Below are 18,150 nucleotides of genomic sequence, written 5' to 3'. Positions count from 1 at the left end.
AACATGTGACTGCCTGTTTCACAAATGCCACTTACAATACTTGTAAAGACACTTTATTTGCTGTCATATTTTATTGGTTTTGAACAATGACCTCCAGTGTTGCATTAGACTCCATGTCGGCCATTGATATAGATCTTGGTGAAGCTTGACACACACATTTTTTCTTCAGGCATTTACCTAATCTTCCACCAGGACCCAACTTTAATAGATAATTATGCTTTAATAGGTCAGAAATGAAGTGAGATATTTCCAGGTCATCAAGTTGAGGGACATGGAGGCAGAATCCAGACAGAAAAAAACTTGAGACAATCAGCAACAGCCTTTTATAGATCTGGTCTAAAGAGAATCGTGAGAAGAAGGCTTTTGCTAATTTAGTACAATGGGAAAGATATAATTCACCCTCATTTATAAGCTATGTGAATTAAGAACACTAAGAGGAAAATAGGTGGAAGGTGTAAAAATGTGATAGTCCACTTATTCACAACAATGCCTATCATTTCCATAGGCATTCACTATGGAAATGATACCAAATCTTCCATTTGTAAGTGTTTCATGTTAAAGTATCACTACTGAAATAAACCATTTAGCACGATTTTGTTTTTTAAAGTTTCTCACCCTATCTTCAAAACACTGGCTTCACAATGAAGATATTTACACAAAATATAATTTTTCAAGGATATCATGATAAATGAATGACTGAACTCACCTGAATTCTTTGGGCTTCATCATTACATTCATGAAAATCTATGGGTGTTGACATGGGATCTATTTTCTCACAGCTCTCCTGGCTGATGAGCATGTCAGCGTAGTTGGGCTGCGGGAAGATCAGGTGACTCTTCCGCGAGTCCGCGGTGAGGGAGACCTCGTGGGAATAGGTCTGCAGGAACGCCCGCACCCCGTCCACACCCACAAAGTGAGAGGCAGGCACTCCCACCAGCCCGCCTCCAGAAGCCTGCAGCTGGCGAGACTTTTGCCAGCGCCACAGTCTGAGCGCCAGCAGCACGATGACAAAGGCGAGGAAGAGGCAGGAGACTGCGGCCACCGCCACCACCAGGTACAGCGTGAGGCCTGAGGCATCAGAGTTATGTGGGACCTCCAGGCTGCCCAGCTCTTCCAGAATGTCTGGGATGCTGTCAGCCACCGCCACCGTGAGCGTGACGCTGGCCGAGAGAGGGGGCTGGCCGTGGTCCTGAACAGCCACCACCAGGCTCTGCTTGAGCGCATCTCTGTCCAGCAGGGCACGCGCAGTGCGCACCTCGCCCGTGTGCAGCCCCACCGCGAACAGCCCTGGCTCACTGGCCTTCACCAGGCGGTAGGACAGCCAGGCATTCTGGCCTGAGTCTCGGTCTACTGCCACGACTTTGGTCACCAGATAGCCAGGTTCTGCAGAGCGGGGTGCCAGCTCCACGCCCGTGGAACCGTCTGTGGGGATGGCAGGGTACAGGATCTCTGGTGCATTGTCGTTCTGGTCCAGCACGAACAGACTCAGTGACACGTTGCTGCTGAGCGGTGGGTCCCCGCTGTCCTGTGCAGTCACTCTCAATTGCAGGTCATGGAGGTGCTCATAGTCGAAGGAGTGCAATGCATACAGGACGCCAGTGTCAGAGTTGATGGAGACATAGGAGGACAGAGGCGCACCGTGGACAGTGTCTTCCTCCAGGGAGTAGGTGATGTGGGCGTTCTCATTGCTGTCAGGGTCGTGAGCATTCACAGAGAATATGGAGGCCCCTCTGGGGTTGTTCTCAGGGACATAGACAGAGTAGGAGGAGCGGGCAAAGGAAGGTGGGTTGTCATTGGTGTCTGCCACATTGAGGGAGATGAATGTTTTTGTAGACAGAGGCGGCACTCCTTTGTCTGTGGCTGTCACTGTGATGTTGTACTCAGATACCTGTTCTCGATCTAGAACTGTATTGGTCACTAATCGATAATAATTGTCAACTAATTTTTCCAGCTCAAATGGCAGGCTTCTTGAGATGGAACATGTTACCAGGCCATTCATTCCAGAGTCGCGATCATATACTTGAAAAAGAGCAATTACCGTTCCTGGAGGCATACTTTCAGCAATTGACTTGCTTCCAAATGTTACTACTACTTCTGGTACATTATCATTCACATCCAGGATGGTTATTAGGACTTTTGCTCTGCCCTGCAGGCCTGCCCGATCCCGGGCTTCAACATCTAGTTCATAAAAGCTGGAGTCCTCATAGTCTAGGTTTGCAGAAGTTGATATTTCTCCAGTGAGCACATTCAAGGAGAAAATTTTTGAGATCTTTTCTGTTATCCTCACGAAGGAATACGTTATTTCCGCGTGAACTCCTTCGTCCTGGTCGGTGGCATTTACTGACAACACTGGCGTACCCACCGGCAGATTTTCAGGGACACTCACAAGATAGACAGGCTGAGTAAACACGGGAGCATTGTCATTGGCATCCAGGACAGTCACCACAATTCGTGCCACACCTGAACGGACAGGGTCACCACCATCCATTGCAGTAAGAACCAAATGGTGAGTGGACTCTCTCTCCCGGTCCAGAGCATGCTCCAGCACCAGCTCTGGGTATTTGGGCCCAGGGGCTTCACTTGGCACATCCACCGAGAAGTGACTGTTCCCGCTGAGCTTGAAGCCCTGAAGAGAGTTCACTCCCACATCTGGATCAGAGACCTCCATTAGTGGAAAACGAGAGGATGGGGCTGCATTCTCAAGAATTTTCACTTCCATTTCTTCCCTTAAGAATTGGGGTGTATTATCATTGATGTCCACTATTTCCACTTCTACAGGATAAAGATTCAGTTTGTCCTCAACAAGGATATTAAAACTCACCAGACACCGCGGGCTCTGAGCGCAGAGCTCCTCCCTGTCTATCCTTCCCGCAGTGACCAAGCTGCCGCTTTGGGGATTCAGAGCAAAGAGGGGCGTCCTACCTCTGGAGACGACGCGGACTCCATGCTCCGCCAGTTCCTGAGGCTTCAGCCCGAGATCATTGGCGACGTTACCCACAAAGGAGCCTCTGTCAAGTTCCTCAGGAATAGAGTAGTGGATCGGCCCGGCCTGCGCCCCGACCCCCCACAGCGTCCCCTGCAGCATAAAAAGCAGGACTAATCCATTGTGGCGCCGGCGCCTTTGCAGAGCCATTACTGGCTCCTTAAGGACTTCTCTGAGGGAAGTATTATGAGTAGGGGGCCGCATCGCTCTTGGGCTTCTCAGAATTACAGTTCAAGGTCCATAAACAAGCAGAAATCAGATGTGAAGCGTTTTAGGTCAGAATTTTTGCAAAACTGCAGAGCTTTTGTGTCTGATCTGCTTTGTGTTTGGAGGATATGACTCGAGTACTCATTGCTTTGCTTACCCAGGTTAGTGAACAGCGACGCTTAGAGTCCTAACTTAATACTACAACGTTTTGTGAAATCACCACACAGAGGACTTTAATTCTGATAAATCTGCATAGATAGCACTCATAAAATTTCTCTCCCCAAGAATGAGAAGCATTTGGAAAAATAAAAGAGCCTATTTTTAAAGAATCGCATATGCTCCCTAGAATTTAGTGTTCATTTTTGTGGCACTACCTCTTACAGCCTTGAAGAACAGAAATATTACGCTTTTCTGTAAATCTTGAATTATCACACCCCACCATCATTTATATTTATCCCACTCTCAATAAGGGCACCACCACAAACATATTTGAACCAATCCACTTAGTGTCAGCTAAGAATTGTCATTTTTAAATTTCATTATCTATTTTCATTAACATATAGATCAGAATTTCCCTAATTTAGCCAATATCTTTTCTTTTTAAAACAAGCAAATGAAGTTAAATACATGAACTACAATAAGAATATATTTATATTATATATAAAACAATTTAGGGTTGACAGTATTGAAACTAAGAAAACCACTTAATGTCTAGATTTATTTTTAATTTATATTTAGATAATGTGTCTCACAATGAGAGTATGAGGTCCTAAAGTATTAAAATGTTTCAGGATATATTATTTTAGGATTAACAAAAAATTCAAGACCATTACAGGATGACTTTGCATTGAAGATCAACTGCAACACAGGTAAGTGAACAGAGAATTTCTAACACGCCCCTGCATGCCCTCCCCAAATCAACGAAACTCAGAATCAGGGTATATGGAGCCGTGTACCCTTTTACCTCTAAAATAATGAACTGAAACCTAATCATACTTATGGGGGGAAAGGATTTTGAAGTTACTCACCTGTTGCAAATGGACTGAATCAGACGTCATTTTGGGATTGTCATTACTGGTACTTTCAAACCCAGAGGTTTCGTTACATAGAAGATCTTGCTGTGGAGCATTTTCAGGGTTTATATCGAGAAATTTAAACTCAGTTTTTGAAGAGTGTGAGGCCGCACATAGGCTGTAGGAATAGGGCAAAGTCCATTCGCAGTAGTTGGGGGAAATCCCAGGTCCAGTCTTGGAGCAGACACCACCGGCTCCAAAGCAACTCCAGGCAGCGGGACTGGAGGAGCGTCGCAGGCTCAGGGCCACTGCCAAAATCACTGCCAGGAGGAAGAGCACCGAGATCAAGGCCAAGGCCACCACCAGATAAAACTGCAGCTCAGCCTGGGGGTCAGAGGGTGTGAGGCGGTCACTGAGGTCCGGCAGGGCCTCTTGTAGGCTGTCAGCGAAGACCAGGTGCAGCGTGGCTGTGGCCGAGAGGGGCGGCTGTCCCCCGTCTCGCACAGCGACCAGCAGGCGCTGGCGGGCCACGTCCCTTTCACCCAAAGCTCTCACCGTGTGCACCTCGCCCGTGCGCAGCCCCAGGCTGAACAGTCCAGGCTCGCTGGCCTGCAGCACGTGGTAGGACAGCCAGGCATTGTGGCCCGAGTCCGCGTCCACCGCCACCACCTTGGTGACCAGGTAGCCCGGCTGCGCGGCGCGCGGCACAGTGTCGAAGAGCGCAGAGCTGTCGGGCCCCAGCGCCGGGTAAAGCACCCTTGGCGCGTTGTCGTTGCGGTCGGTCACCAACACGCGCAGGCTGACGTTGGCGCTGAGCGCGGGCGAGCCCTGGTCGCGAGCCTGCAGAGTCAGCTGGAAGGCGCGCAGCTGCTCGTGGTCGAAGGCTCGCTGCGCGAACACCACGCCGCTCTGCGAGTTCACGGACACGTAGGACGAGAGCTCCCGTGGCTCCAGGTCGCTGGCCACGATGGAGTAGGAGATGAGGCCGTTGGGTCCCAGGTCGGGGTCGGAGGCACTGACCTGCGCTATGGAGGCACCGGGCGGGTTGTTTTCTGGCACCTGAACCATGTAAGAGGCCTGGTGGAAAACAGGAGCATTGTCATTGACATCAGCTACGTTCAAGGTGACACTTCTGTTGGAGGAGAGGGGAGGTTTGCCTTTGTCGGTGGCCGTGATGGTGATATTGTATTCTGGAATCTGCTCTCGATCTAGGACTCCATCTGTCACCAACTTGTATGTGTTTTTTGTTTCTTGAACTATTTTAAATGGGAAACTTCCACTTAGTTGGCACAGAATTTCCCCATTAAATCCAGAATCCAGATCGTGTGTTTTGATAAGGGCAACCACAGTCCCTAGTTCTACATTTTCTGGTATAAGTTTAGATTCAGAATCCAGGGTTATCTCAGGAGCATTGTCATTTTCATCCAAAATATCTATTTGTATCTTACAATGTGCTGTATGATGTCCACCATCCTTTGCTTCTACCCCGATTATGTAGTGTTCTCTCTCTTCAAAGTCCAGTCCTCCACCAATGGAGAGTTCCCCTGTTTTACTGTCCAGCTCGAACAGTTGTCTCACTGCTTTACCAATGTTGATGAAAGCATAGGTGATCTCGGCATTGATGCCCTCATCCAAGTCAGTGGCTGTCACTCTTAGCACAGAGGAGCCAACTGGCAGGTTCTCTGGAACACTGACCCTGTACATGGCCTGGGTGAACACTGGGGGGTTATCATTTGCATCCACCACAACCACCCTGATCTGGGTAGTGCAGCTTCTGGCAGGCTCACCCCCATCCACAGTGGTGAGGACCAGGTAGTGGCAGGGCTTCTCTTCCCTGTCCAGGGGAGCCTTCACTACCAGCTCTGGGTACCTACTGCCATCAGGGTTCTCTTTCTGGTTCAAAGAGAAGTGTGGGTCATGGCTGAGGTAGTACTGCTGCAAGGAGTTGGCCCCTACATCTGAGTCTTGTGCGGATTCCAAGACAAAGGTGGCTCCAGTTAGGGCCATCTCACTGATTTCCAGCTCCGTGATATTTCGGCTGAAGGTCGGTGCGTTGTCGTTGACATCCTGAATCACCACTGCTATATGAAAAAAGTTCAAAGGCTTTTCAGCAACCATTTCGAATTCCAGAACACACGTCGGCTTTTTGCCACAAATCTGCTCACGGTCTATACGGTCGCTCACAAGTAAGTCCCCGTTCTCCGTGCTCACTGTAAAGAATTTCTTCTCAGCACTAACCCGCAGGTTCCGAGCAGGCAAATCTCGAACGCCAAGCCCCAGATCCTTGGCGAGGTTCCCCACTAGGGAGCCCCTGGCCAGCTCCTCCGGAATAGTGTAGCGGATCGGCTCGGATAGCGCCGGGCAGAACAAAGGCAGCAGCAGGAAAAACGGTGTTCTCCGCGGCCCAGTCCGGCCCTGCGGTCCCCAGAGGCTTCCCATTCCCCTTTCTGAGCCTTTGCCTTACTGATTCCGAAGAGCAGCGATCGCAAACGACCCGAAGAACTCTCTGAGCAGTAGCGATTCCTTGATTTGTCTTGGCAGGCAGGTTCTTTGATAGACCTCTCCTCTGCAAAGAGCCGGAGAGAAAGTGCACGGTTCCGGGGTTTGATGGCGATTCCTCTGCGTCAGAAGTAGCTAACACTTCGCTTAGTACTAGCCGACAGCGACACCCTGCGTCTCGACTGCAGAACTGCAGTAGTGGTTACTAAATCCGCTCCAAATACGAAGCCTCCTACAAGACAATTCCACTGTGTCTGATACTGATATTCTTTCTACCATTTTACAAGGATATAACCTTTATAATATTCACTATATCTTCTGTCTGGCTGTGATTTCTTTGAATGTGAACTTTACTCACCGAAATCAAATGAATTTCACTCGTCAAAGAGCAGGGAGACCTTGCTGAATATATTTATTGGCATAGTCGTGCGTTTAGTTTCCATTGCCATGAAATGGTTGTAACAACATCTTCCCTGACTGCCTTAGTAGAATCGAGGGCCAAATAAAATAATACATAGAAAATAATGCAAATGAAAGTGTTGGTGACAGAAAGTGTAGTATGTAAATTCTTTAAAATTTGATATGTATTGTTATTCCACTCTATTTTCTTTTAACTCATAAAAGTCATAAATCTCATAGGTTTTAGTTTTATTCTATGCTTCACTTTCTTCTATCTTATATTTATCATCTTCTTCCCGAGATAGTTGATAGGTATCAAGGAGGTTGTTAGTCCTTACAAATTAGAAGTATGGTAAGAAGCAAGATACTCATTTTCCTTAGTTCCCAAGTGTCTACTTTTAATTAAATGACTATGATTTTAAAATTATTCTACTCATTTGATTTTTCCACAATACATTGCCATCATTTTTAATTGTATTGTTTCTTCTCAAGTAGCTTAACAGTGGTGAGTTATTTGGATTACGGGGATCAAGTGTGAGTCCTTATGATTATATATCCCAAAGAGGGTAATCTATGCTGCCCAGTTTTCCTTGGTTCACAGGTCGTAATCTGATCATTCCAACGCTTCGTTATGGACACTCTTTCCTCATCAACAGACACGCAAATTTCCGTGTTTCTGATAGACGTCTTGCAGTTTCCATTCCATTTCCACACTAGAAATCTTCACAAAGCAATTGTGTTTTATTTATTTTTAACTTTATTTGACACGAAATTGTGTTTGAAACCTACATAATATATTGCCATTCTAAAGTTTGGCAGGTGTGTAGTGATATTGAACTCATAGTGGAATCGTATTAGAGCACCTTAAACTGCTTACTGTATTCAGGATTCTAGACAGAAATTCATTGGTATCTCGATTCGAACATAAAAAACACTACCGATGCAAGACTTTGTTCTAAAACATGACTGACAAGTGCCTTTCCAACACTGTGAACACTTAAATTAGTACAGGAAAGCTATCTTTTCAGAACATATATGAGACTAAAGATTCAAACATTTAAAAAAGAATAGAGTATATATAATACAATATATACACTCAGTGTGTGAATCAAGCATTTTATTGTGTAAAGTATACACAACATATACTCAAGAAATTGAAGACCCATAGATTAGCACTTGGTTAAGAAATATATATATATTGATCTAAGATAAGCACAGCCCCTAAGAAATGAGTTTTAAAATTTGAAACCATTTTATTCTTTACAATTGAAAATTTTTATTTATTTATTTTGAGAGAGAGAGGGGAAGGGTAGGAAAAAGGGACAGAAACACCAATGCGTGGTTGCCTCTTGTGTGCCCCCAGCTGAGGACCTGGACTGCAACCCAGGCATGAGCCCTGACTAAGAATAAGCCTGAGACCCTTTGGTTCGCAGACCGGCAATCCACGGAGCCACACCAGCCTGGGCTAAAATTTGAAGTCATTTTAAAGTTGAATTAATTTTCCAAACACAAATCTTAGACTATTTAAATAAAGTAGAATTGTATGCAAACATCCAGGTATGCATTGATTCTGCAAGTGAAAGGGTTACCTGTAGCCAGAAGACGCTAGGTGTGTGGCATGTTTGAATTCAATGAGTGCAGCGGCATCTAAATCTTCGGAGGTTTTAAACTGCGCTACAGAACAAAGCACAATTCTAGGGCTCCTCACTGATTTCTTCTCGCAGCTAATCCACATTCCAATGATTTCAAGGTTTAATCCAAACTTTCCAGATATCAGAATGCCACAGACGTTATTATCAATACAAATTTAATCTATTTTTCTGATATTCCTCATGCAAAACTTTTCTGTATTCTTCCAGTGATTTATCTAAGTACTTAAATAATTTCCTCATGCAAGCAGCAGATATACTTTCTAACACATATCCAGTGTTCATATTTAGGCAAATATTCAAAATAAAATATTACATCTAACTATTTGGAATAATCAAACAACTCATCTATTAAGATAGTAACTGTTTTGAGTGTAAGAAACTCTTTGGGAAAAGTGATTATGTTTTGCCATCTTTAAAGTTCTTGCTTAAAAAATAATAAAGTACTCATTTCATTTAAGTCTATGGATAGCAGCTAGATTTTCTAAAATATCCACATATTGAAAAAATAAGACACTATATCCAAAATATCATTAGAAAATAAATGGAGAGTCCGTGAGTTCTCAAATTAAATTAAACTAGCCTCTAAATGAAGCAAATATGATTTGCTATTTATATAATTAAATTATTTGAATGTGAAAGAAAAATAATTGAGAAAACAAATAAACACAATGCTCAAAGCATTCCTACTGAAAAAAGAAACTCACCTGAGCAACTTCTAGTTCTTCGTTTGCATTTTTCTTCTCAGATATCAAAAGAGGCTCGCTTTTCTCACAGCTCTCCTGGCTGATGAGCGTGTCAGCATAGTTGGGCTGCGGGAAGATCAGGTGACTCTTCCGCGAGTCCGCGGTGAGGGACACCTCGTGGGAATAGGTCTGCAGGAACGCCCGCACCCCGTCCACGCCCACAAAGTGCGAGGCGGGCAAGCTAGCCAATCCCCCTCCAGAAGCCTGGGGCAGATGTGATGTGTGCCAGCGCCTGAGCCTGAGCGCCAGCAGCACGATGACAAAGGCGAGGAAGACGCAGGAGACCACGGTCACTGCCACCACTAGGTACAGCGTGAGGCTGGAGTCATCAGGACTGGCGGAGGGCTCCAGATTTCCCAGGTCAGCCAGGACGTCTGGGATGCTGTCGGCCACGGCCACGGTGAGCGTGACAGTTGCTGAGAGAGAGGGCTGTCCGTGATCCTGGACTGCCACCACCAGGCTCTGCTTGAGCGAGTCTCTGTCCAGCAGGGCCCGCGCAGTGCGCACCTCGCCCGTGTGCAGCCCCACCACGAAGAGCCCTGGCTCGCTGGCCTTCAGCAGGCGGTAGGACAGCCAGGCATTCTGGCCTGAGTCTCTGTCCACTGCCACCACCTTGGTCACCAGGTAGCCAGGCTCTGCGGATCGGGGTGCCAGTTCCACACCAGTGGAGCCGTCTGTGGGGAGGGTGGGGTAGAGGATTTCAGGAGTATTGTCATTCTGGTCCAAGACAAACAGGCTCAGTGACACATTACTGCTAAGTGGAGGATCTCCACTGTCCCTGGCTGTCACCCACAGCTGCAGGTCCCTAACCTGCTCATAGTCAAAAGAGCCCAGTGCATACAGAACTCCAGTGTCAGAGTTTATGGAGACATAGGAGGAGAGAGGTGTTCCCTGAAACATGTCCTTTGACAGAGAATAAGTGACCTGGGCATTGTTGCCACTGTCAGGGTCGTGGGCATTCACGGAGAAGATTGAGATGCCTCTGGGGTTGTTTTCTGGGAGGTAGGTGGAGTATGAGGTATGAGGGAAGATGGGAGGGTTGTCATTGATGTCTGTCACTTTCAGGGAGATGTGGTTTTCTGTAGACAGGGGCGGGTTTCCTCGGTCAATGACAGTGATTGTGATGTTATAATCTGAGATCTCCTCTCTGTCCAGGGTTCTCGTTGTCAGTAAGTGATAGTAATTATCTACCGACTTTTCCAATTTAAAGGGCAAGTTCCTGGAGACAGAACATGCAATCTCCCCATTCTCTCCGGAATCACCATCATGCACGCTAAACAGCGCGATTACGGTTCCAGGGAGACAATCTTCAGAGACTGAACTGGTGAGAGAAGTGAGGATCATTTCCGGGACATTGTCATTCACATCCTGTACTGTGACCACCACCTTAGCACTGGCAAGAAGAGCACCTCCATCCTGAGCTACCACTTCCATGAGATAGAATCTGGATTCCTCATAATCCAGCGATTGCACTGTTGAAATTTCACCCAGGTTGGAATCAAGATGAAAAGTCTGCGAAATTTTGTCTTCTTCATTCTGAAAAGAGTAGGTCAATTTCCCGTTTATTCCCTCATCTGGGTCCGTGGCGGTTATTGTGAGCAGCCGAGTGCCCACAGGTACGTTCTCCAGAACACTCACTCTGTACTCTGATCGAGCGAATTGGGGCGCGTTATCGTTTGCGTCGAGGACCATCACACAGATGTGCGTAGTGCTAGAGAGTACGGGGTCTCCGCCATCTAGAGCTGTGAGGAGGAGGTTGTGAACAGCCACTTTCTCTCGGTCCAAGGGCTGTTCCAGTACCAGCTCCGGATATTTCTGCCCATCACTTCCACTTTTCTCATCCAGAGAGAAGTGTACATTGGAGCTGAGCTGGTAACTCTGGAGGGAGTTCACACCCACATCCGCATCTCTAGCGAAGGGAAGCACTAGCCGTGTCCCTGTAGCTGCATTTTCATTAACTTTTACTTTTACTTCCGCATCCCGAAAACGTGGGAAGTTATCATTAATATCGATGATTTCTACTTCCACTCCATAAATTTTCATTTTATTCTCAACCAAGATGTTAAAACTCACCAAACACCGCGCCGTCTGCGCGCAGAGCTCCTCCCGGTCTATCCTGCCCGCGGTGACCAAGCTGCCACTTCCCGCGTTTAGAGCAAAAAGCTGCGTCCTACCTCTCGAGATGATCCGGACTCCGCGCCCCGCCAGCTCCTGAGGCTCCAGCCCGAGATCCTTGGCGATGGCGCCCACGAAGGAGCCTTTGTCCAGTTCCTCCCTCACTGAGTAGCGGATCTGCCCGGCCCTGGCTGCCGGCTGCGTCCCCAAGAACAGAAAGAGCAGGAGCAGCTCTCTGCAGCCCCAGCCCCTCAGTGGATCCGCCATTGCCTTCTCTCCGACCAGCTTTCTCTTAGTCCTGGTTCCAGCCTGCTGCTTCCGTATTTCTCTGAAGTCAAAGGGCACCCATTCCTTGTTGGACATGGGAGAGGGACGCGGATAGAAGGCTTCTCCCTGGAACTTGTCTGGTCTGTGCTGTGTTTAGTGCGGAAGGAGCTGAGAGTCGGGTCGCATCAGCAGCAGCTTCTTTCCCACTTTGGTGAACAGCGACGCTCAGAGTCCTATCCAGTTACTACACCAATTGTTTTTATTTCATACACATTTAATTATATTTTATTTCAAGTAATTTAGCTGTAACCTTCATGTATTACTCTGTGGCATTGTTTACATTTAATTAAGATTTAATTCTGAAATAGCAAGACTTCCACAAACTCCTGAGATCAATTATTAGATTCTTTTTACTTCTTTAGAAAAGCTTTATTAATATGCCATCGAGCCTATGTCCTTTATTTGCCTCTTACTTATATTGAGTCCATTAAATTAGAACACTGTAATTCTTACCTTTGTAGGTTTAAGATTTCATCTTTGTATTAGGATACATCTATGAAAACATGCCCGTTTGTACATAAGAATGCCAAGGAAACAAGAAAAGTCTAGCTCTCAATGCACCTTTGCAAAAGGCCTACTAATTCACTTAAATTGTATTAGTTGTCATATGCAGAAAGAATTAAGGTCCCGTTTTGTTAGTTGTGAGGTCTTTGAGAAGGTTTTTCACACTAGAAATAGGGCAGCTACACTATACTAGACTGAGAGCTTGAGTTGGGTTAGCTACGCATTATTTACATTTTCTTAATAACATGTCTAAATTGGAGTTAGACATTATACAGTGACAGACTCTTAGGGGGAAATCCATACAGCGACTGTAAAGGAAAGGGCTTTAGTTCATCACACACACAGAAAAACATGTCTACAACTTAACAGTGAACAGCCAGTGGACTTTCTATGTCGAGGCAGGTATTTAATGTTATCACCTTTAGATGGTAGCAGAAAAAGAAAAACCTCGTGACTACAAAAAGAAAAGGACATTTCAGAGAGAACATTAAGTGAGAGAAAAAAAATTTTTTTTACTGAATGATACCTTCATGGGGCATTGAAGAAAAATGAAGATATTGTATATCTATAAATAGAAAAATTCAAAACTAAAGTTTTAAGTACAGAATGTCAGCATGGGTTTCAAATTTTTTCTCAATGTACAATTTTCACAAGAGCAATTTGCTACTATGCACCAGACAGAAAGATTTCTCCCATTATTAAATACACTCTTCATAGCAGACACCGCAGACCTCAAACTTTGCCCAGCCTTTCAAAGTAGATCTAGAATCCCAAGGCACTTAAGCTTGTACAGACACGTAGATGGCTCGTGTTCAAGTCAGTCCTACCCATGCTCTGCTGTTGACAACCATGACACTGGAGAAAATTCTTCCTTTCTTTGTTTCCTTCCCAGTTTCCCCAAACTAGTAAGATGGGAAGTTCTCTTTATTCTGAAGTACTATAATTTAAAGAGCCAGTAAAAAAATATTTGAGTAATAAAATCCCTGAATGTGACATGAATAAACCATCAGAGGGAAGGATTGTAAAGATGAAGAAAGAAGTATCTCATGTAGTAAAGCCTTGTGATTATAAATAAATAAATCTCACACATTAGGTAGAAAATGGCATCAAGGTTTGATTAGATAAGATTAAGATAATTAGGGCAGAAAACTGCCTAACTTCAACCTCCAAGACAATTAAATATGAAATGGAGACTCCTATCCCAGATAAGTGATTTGTTAAGAAACATTGAAACCCAAATGAAAATAAGTTAATTAAATGAAACTCACCTTTGAAACAGTATCTGAGTCAAATAGGCCCTCACCATCGGCATGATTTGTATTTGGTACCCAAGAGGCATCTTCACAGAGGAGATCCTGAGGGGCAGCCACTGCCGGGGTCACGTTGAGAAAATTAAACTCTGTCTTAGCTGACTGTGAAGCAACGCACAGATTGTAGGAATAGGGCAAAGTCCCCTCACTGTAGTTGGGAAGAACCCCAGGTGCAGACTTAGAAGTGAGACCAGGCTGAAAGCAGCCCCAAGCAGCAGCACTGGAGGAGCTTCGCAGGCGCAGGGCAACCGCCAGAATCACTGCAAGCAGGAAAAGCACGGAGATCAAGGCCAAGGCCACCACCAGATAAAACTGCAGCTCAGCCTGGGGGTCAGAGGGTGTGGGACGCTCGCTGAGGTCCGGCAGGGCCTCTTGTAGGCTGTCAGCGAAGACCAGGAGCAGCGTGGCGGTGGCCGAGAGGGGCGGCTGTCCCCCGTCTCGAACAGCGACCAGCAGGCGCTGGCGGGCCGTGTCCCTGTCACCCAAAGCACGCGCTGTGCGCACCTCGCCAGTGCGCAGCCCCAGGCTGAACAGTCCAGGCTCGCTGGCCTGCAGCACGTGGTAGGACAGCCAGGCATTGTGGCCCGAGTCCGCGTCCACCGCCACCACCTTGGTGACCAGGTAGCCGGGCTGCGCGGCGCGCGGCACCGTGTCAAAGAGCGCAGAGCCGTCGGGCCCCAGCGCCGGGTAAAGCACCCTTGGCGCGTTGTCGTTGCGGTCGGTCACCAACACGCGCAGGCTGACATTGGCGCTGAGCGGGGGCGAGCCCTGGTCGCGGGCCTGCAGCGTCAGCTGGAAGGCGCGCAGCTGCTCGTGGTCGAAGGCTCGCTGCGCGAACACCACGCCGCTCTGCGAGTTCACGGACACGTAGGACGAGAGCTCCCGTGGCTCCAGGTCGCTGGCCACGATGGAGTAGGAGATGAGGCCGTTGGGTCCCAGGTCGGGGTCGGAGGCGCTGACTTGCGCTATGGAGGCACCTGGCGGGTTGTTTTCTGGCACGTGGACCAGGTAGGCGGACTGTTGGAAAACCGGAGCGTTGTCGTTGACGTCGGTGATGTGCAGGGTGATGGTGGTGCTGGAGGAGAGGGGCGGCTTGCCTCTGTCGGTGGCCATTATGGTGACGTTGTACTCCGGAATCTCCTCCCTGTTCAGAGCCCCATCTGTCACTAGCTTGTAATAGTTCTTTGAGTAAGATTTCAGTGTAAACTCTGTCTTTCCCCATATGCGGCAGTGAACTTCTCCATTTTCTCCAGAGTCTCTATCTCTTACTTTTACCAGGGCAATCACTGTTCCTGGTGGCGAATCCTCTGGAAGTGGAGTAAAAACTGAGGTTACAATCACTTCAGGTGCACAATCGTTCTCATCGAGAATTTCCACTTGGATAGTGCAGTGGGCTGCTAGATCTCCGGGATCTTTCGCCTCTATACCGAGAGTGTAACTATTAGCAATTTCGAAATCAAAATTATCCTTTGTCGTGATTTCTCCTGTTCTTTTATCTAAGTTAAAAAATCGTTCCACTTGTTCGTCCACATTATGAAAGGAGTAGGTGACCTCCGAATTAATGCCCTCGTCCTGGTCCGTGGCTGTCACTGTCAGCACGGAGAAGCCCGGGGGCACGCCCTCCTGCAGGCTGACCCTATACAAGTCCTGGCTGAACACCGGGGGGTTGTCGTTGGCATCCGTGACTTGAATTTGGATCTGGGTGGTGCCACTTCGGGGTGGGTCTCCACCGTCCACAGCTGTTAGGGTCAGTTGATGGAAATTCTGCTCCTCTCTGTCCAGGGAATGTTTCAGAATCAACTCGGGATATTTACGTCCATCTGGAGTCTGTTTCTCCACGAGATCAAAGTACTCATTGTCATTAAGGTGGTATCTTTGCAGTGAGTTAGGACCAACATCAGAATCCAGGGCTGGGTCTAGTGGAAAACTTTTACCCGGCTTAGTGGATTCCACAATTTTTAAATCAATTTTTCTCTGTTTGAATAATGGAATGTTGTCATTTATATCCTGCACGACTACTGCTACCTGGAAAATACTTAGTGGTTTTTCAGCGACAGCATCAAAATCCAGAATACACACAGGCTTCTTCCCGCAAACCTGTTCTCGGTCTATTCTGTCGCTCACGAGTAAGTCCCCGCTGTCAGGGTCTACAGTGAAATATTTCTTCTCCGCGCTAACCCGCAGCTTCCGCACAGGCAAGTCCTGGACACTGAGCCCCAGATCCTTGGCGAGGTTACCTACCACCGAGTTCCTGGCCAGCTCCTCGGGAACTGAATAGCGGATTTGGTCCGGGAGAGCTCCGCGGAACAAAGACAGCAGAAAGGGCAACAATACCTGCCGCCACCGCGCGGGGCTGCTTCTCTCTGCGCTCGGCCTCATCTTCTGTCTCCCTCCGCTACCGCTCCGCTCCGTGGGTGGCAAAATCCAGGGTAGGGGTAGTTTTTCTGCTTTTGTTTTCTGTAACCGAATCCGTACCGGCCTCTCCAGAGCGGTGGGCTAGAGCAGGAAGTTACCCTCTGAAAGGCTCCCAAATGCGTCTCAGATATCCTCTCGCTCTTCTTTTGACCTGCAGCGACGCCCAGAGGTTTTCCTGTGAAACTGCTCCAATAGCTTGCAGATGTTTTGCAAAGAACATTTTTTTTTTCTCTCTTTTGGAGTTGCATTTATTTGTTTTTAAATAGGTATACGTTCACAGAGTTCAGCATATCCTATAGACTTTTCCTCTCTGTGTTTAACAACACATTTGTCTCAGAAGAATTTTTTCCCTTTTTTTGTGTACTATTCCAGAGATAGGTTTTGTATAGTGAAGCAGAATTTTATAAATGTTCTCCCCTACTTTTATACATATACATGTACACCTGTTCCGCAGCTTTCTTTGTTCACTCTTTATATGTTGAAGATCGTTTCATATCAGTACATAAAGAGGGTTTCCATTTATTTTTTTAGTTGTGTAGTAGCCCACCATATGGTTGTACAATAACTTACTTAACAGGAAATAATATTTTCTAAAAGCAACCCATTACCCACTCAAACAAAATTTTTCCCACGTGCTATTATTACATGTATTGCTCTCCTAGTCATTTAAAATACGTATCCTTCTGATTCTGGAGTGTATCCCTAGTACCACCATCCAAATATGTTTGACACAGTTTGAGGTCAATTGATATTTCCTAATTATATTTTAAAGCTTCACATTGAATACAATCTCTTCTAGATATGATTTCTTTCCCGATGTTTATTTCTTACTTCCTCTCCTCCCCATGCCAGCTGGTCATATCATATCACATTCTTATTTACCCTGTGTTCTGCACACAACTGCACCACCTCCCATGAAGACAAAAGCATCTAGAAACTGAAACCCTCCTTCTTGAGTTGAATTCAGGCACAGTCCACAACCTATTGCTACGATTTCCAGGTATCCAAATGTCACTAATGTGTGTAGCCCTAGACATTCATGAATTCCAGATGAACTAACAGAACTAAATGAAGGCATAAGGAGCAAAAGTTGCATATCCCTTGCACACAAAATATTTCTGCCTATATCAGATGATTGCAGAGCCACATGGTGACAGGGACACCTGAGAGCAATTTTCAGGAACAGGGATAAGGCCTACTTAGTAAGTAGCACAAATTATATAAGTTCAGAATTCAAGTTACCCAACCTTTATAAGAGGTTCTCATGATGAAAAAGGAAAGATTTTTCAAAATTCTGTTTTTTAGGAAACAGAGAAGTGTCTTATAGTGATGTCATAATAGGAAATTGAGATATTAAAATTAGCCCTACAACCTCTTGAAATGAGTGAAATAAAACGGGCAGTATTGTTGGTGGCCACGGAAGGGCACCAAAGGAATCACACATGGTCATTGCCGGTGCATCGCACAAACTGCAACAGCAAAGTATTTAAAATACAGCAGCCCCACTGAGAGACTATCACTGTTAAAGTTATACCTAAATGTTAAATAGTTCCCCAGTATTTATAAACTGCCACTGTTTATTTATAATGGAAAATACCCCTTCAAGTAAAAAAAAGGAAATTTAAAAAAAGATGAAATTACTCAGTCCAGATCCAACAATAGCTTCATAATAGAGAATGCTTTAATGTGAATTTCCACGATTGCCTTCTATTTACACTTCGATACTTTCAGCGAGACTGAAAGGATAATGGCATTTAGAGAAGCAATGTGGTTAGAGATATAAAATTAAGAAATCGTGCTAAGCCCTGGGAAGCATTGTCCCATAAATGAAAGGTTGCAGGTTTGATTCACAGTCAGGGCACATAAGGGAGGGGACAAGTCTCTCTCTCTCCCCTTCCCTCCTTCTCCCTCTCCCCTCTCCCTTCTCTTTCTCTCCCTACCTTCCTTTCTTTCTAAAAGCTATGAGAAAAAGTCCTCGGGTGA

At 46.2% G+C, this 18,150-nt stretch overlaps 1 protein-coding gene across 8 annotated transcripts in view; it reads right to left on the bottom strand.

Moving 5' to 3' along the window:
- LOC112318016 (protocadherin gamma-C4) overlaps positions 1-18,150 on the bottom strand; it is a 131,789-nt gene that overhangs the window by 96,291 nt on the left and 17,348 nt on the right. The window contains exon 1 of one of the 8 annotated variants that reach the window (XM_053912358.1): positions 13,711-16,240. The exons of 4 other annotated variants lie outside the window; for them this stretch is intronic. In XM_053912358.1, the coding sequence (XP_053768333.1) occupies positions 13,711-16,131 (2,421 nt within the window). In that variant the 5' untranslated portion in view covers positions 16,132-16,240. Of the gene's footprint in view, positions 1-706; positions 3,847-4,218; positions 6,833-9,457; positions 12,122-13,710; positions 16,241-18,150 lie in introns of those variants that run through there. 3 more of the 8 variants (XM_053912346.1, XM_053912354.2, XM_053912347.1) reach the window with 3 other exon arrangements.

This window comes from Desmodus rotundus, chromosome 10 (genome assembly GCF_022682495.2).
Source record: "Desmodus rotundus isolate HL8 chromosome 10, HLdesRot8A.1, whole genome shotgun sequence".
Classification (NCBI taxonomy): Eukaryota; Metazoa; Chordata; class Mammalia; order Chiroptera; family Phyllostomidae; genus Desmodus; species Desmodus rotundus.
This window is presented reverse-complemented; position numbering and strand designations above follow the sequence as displayed.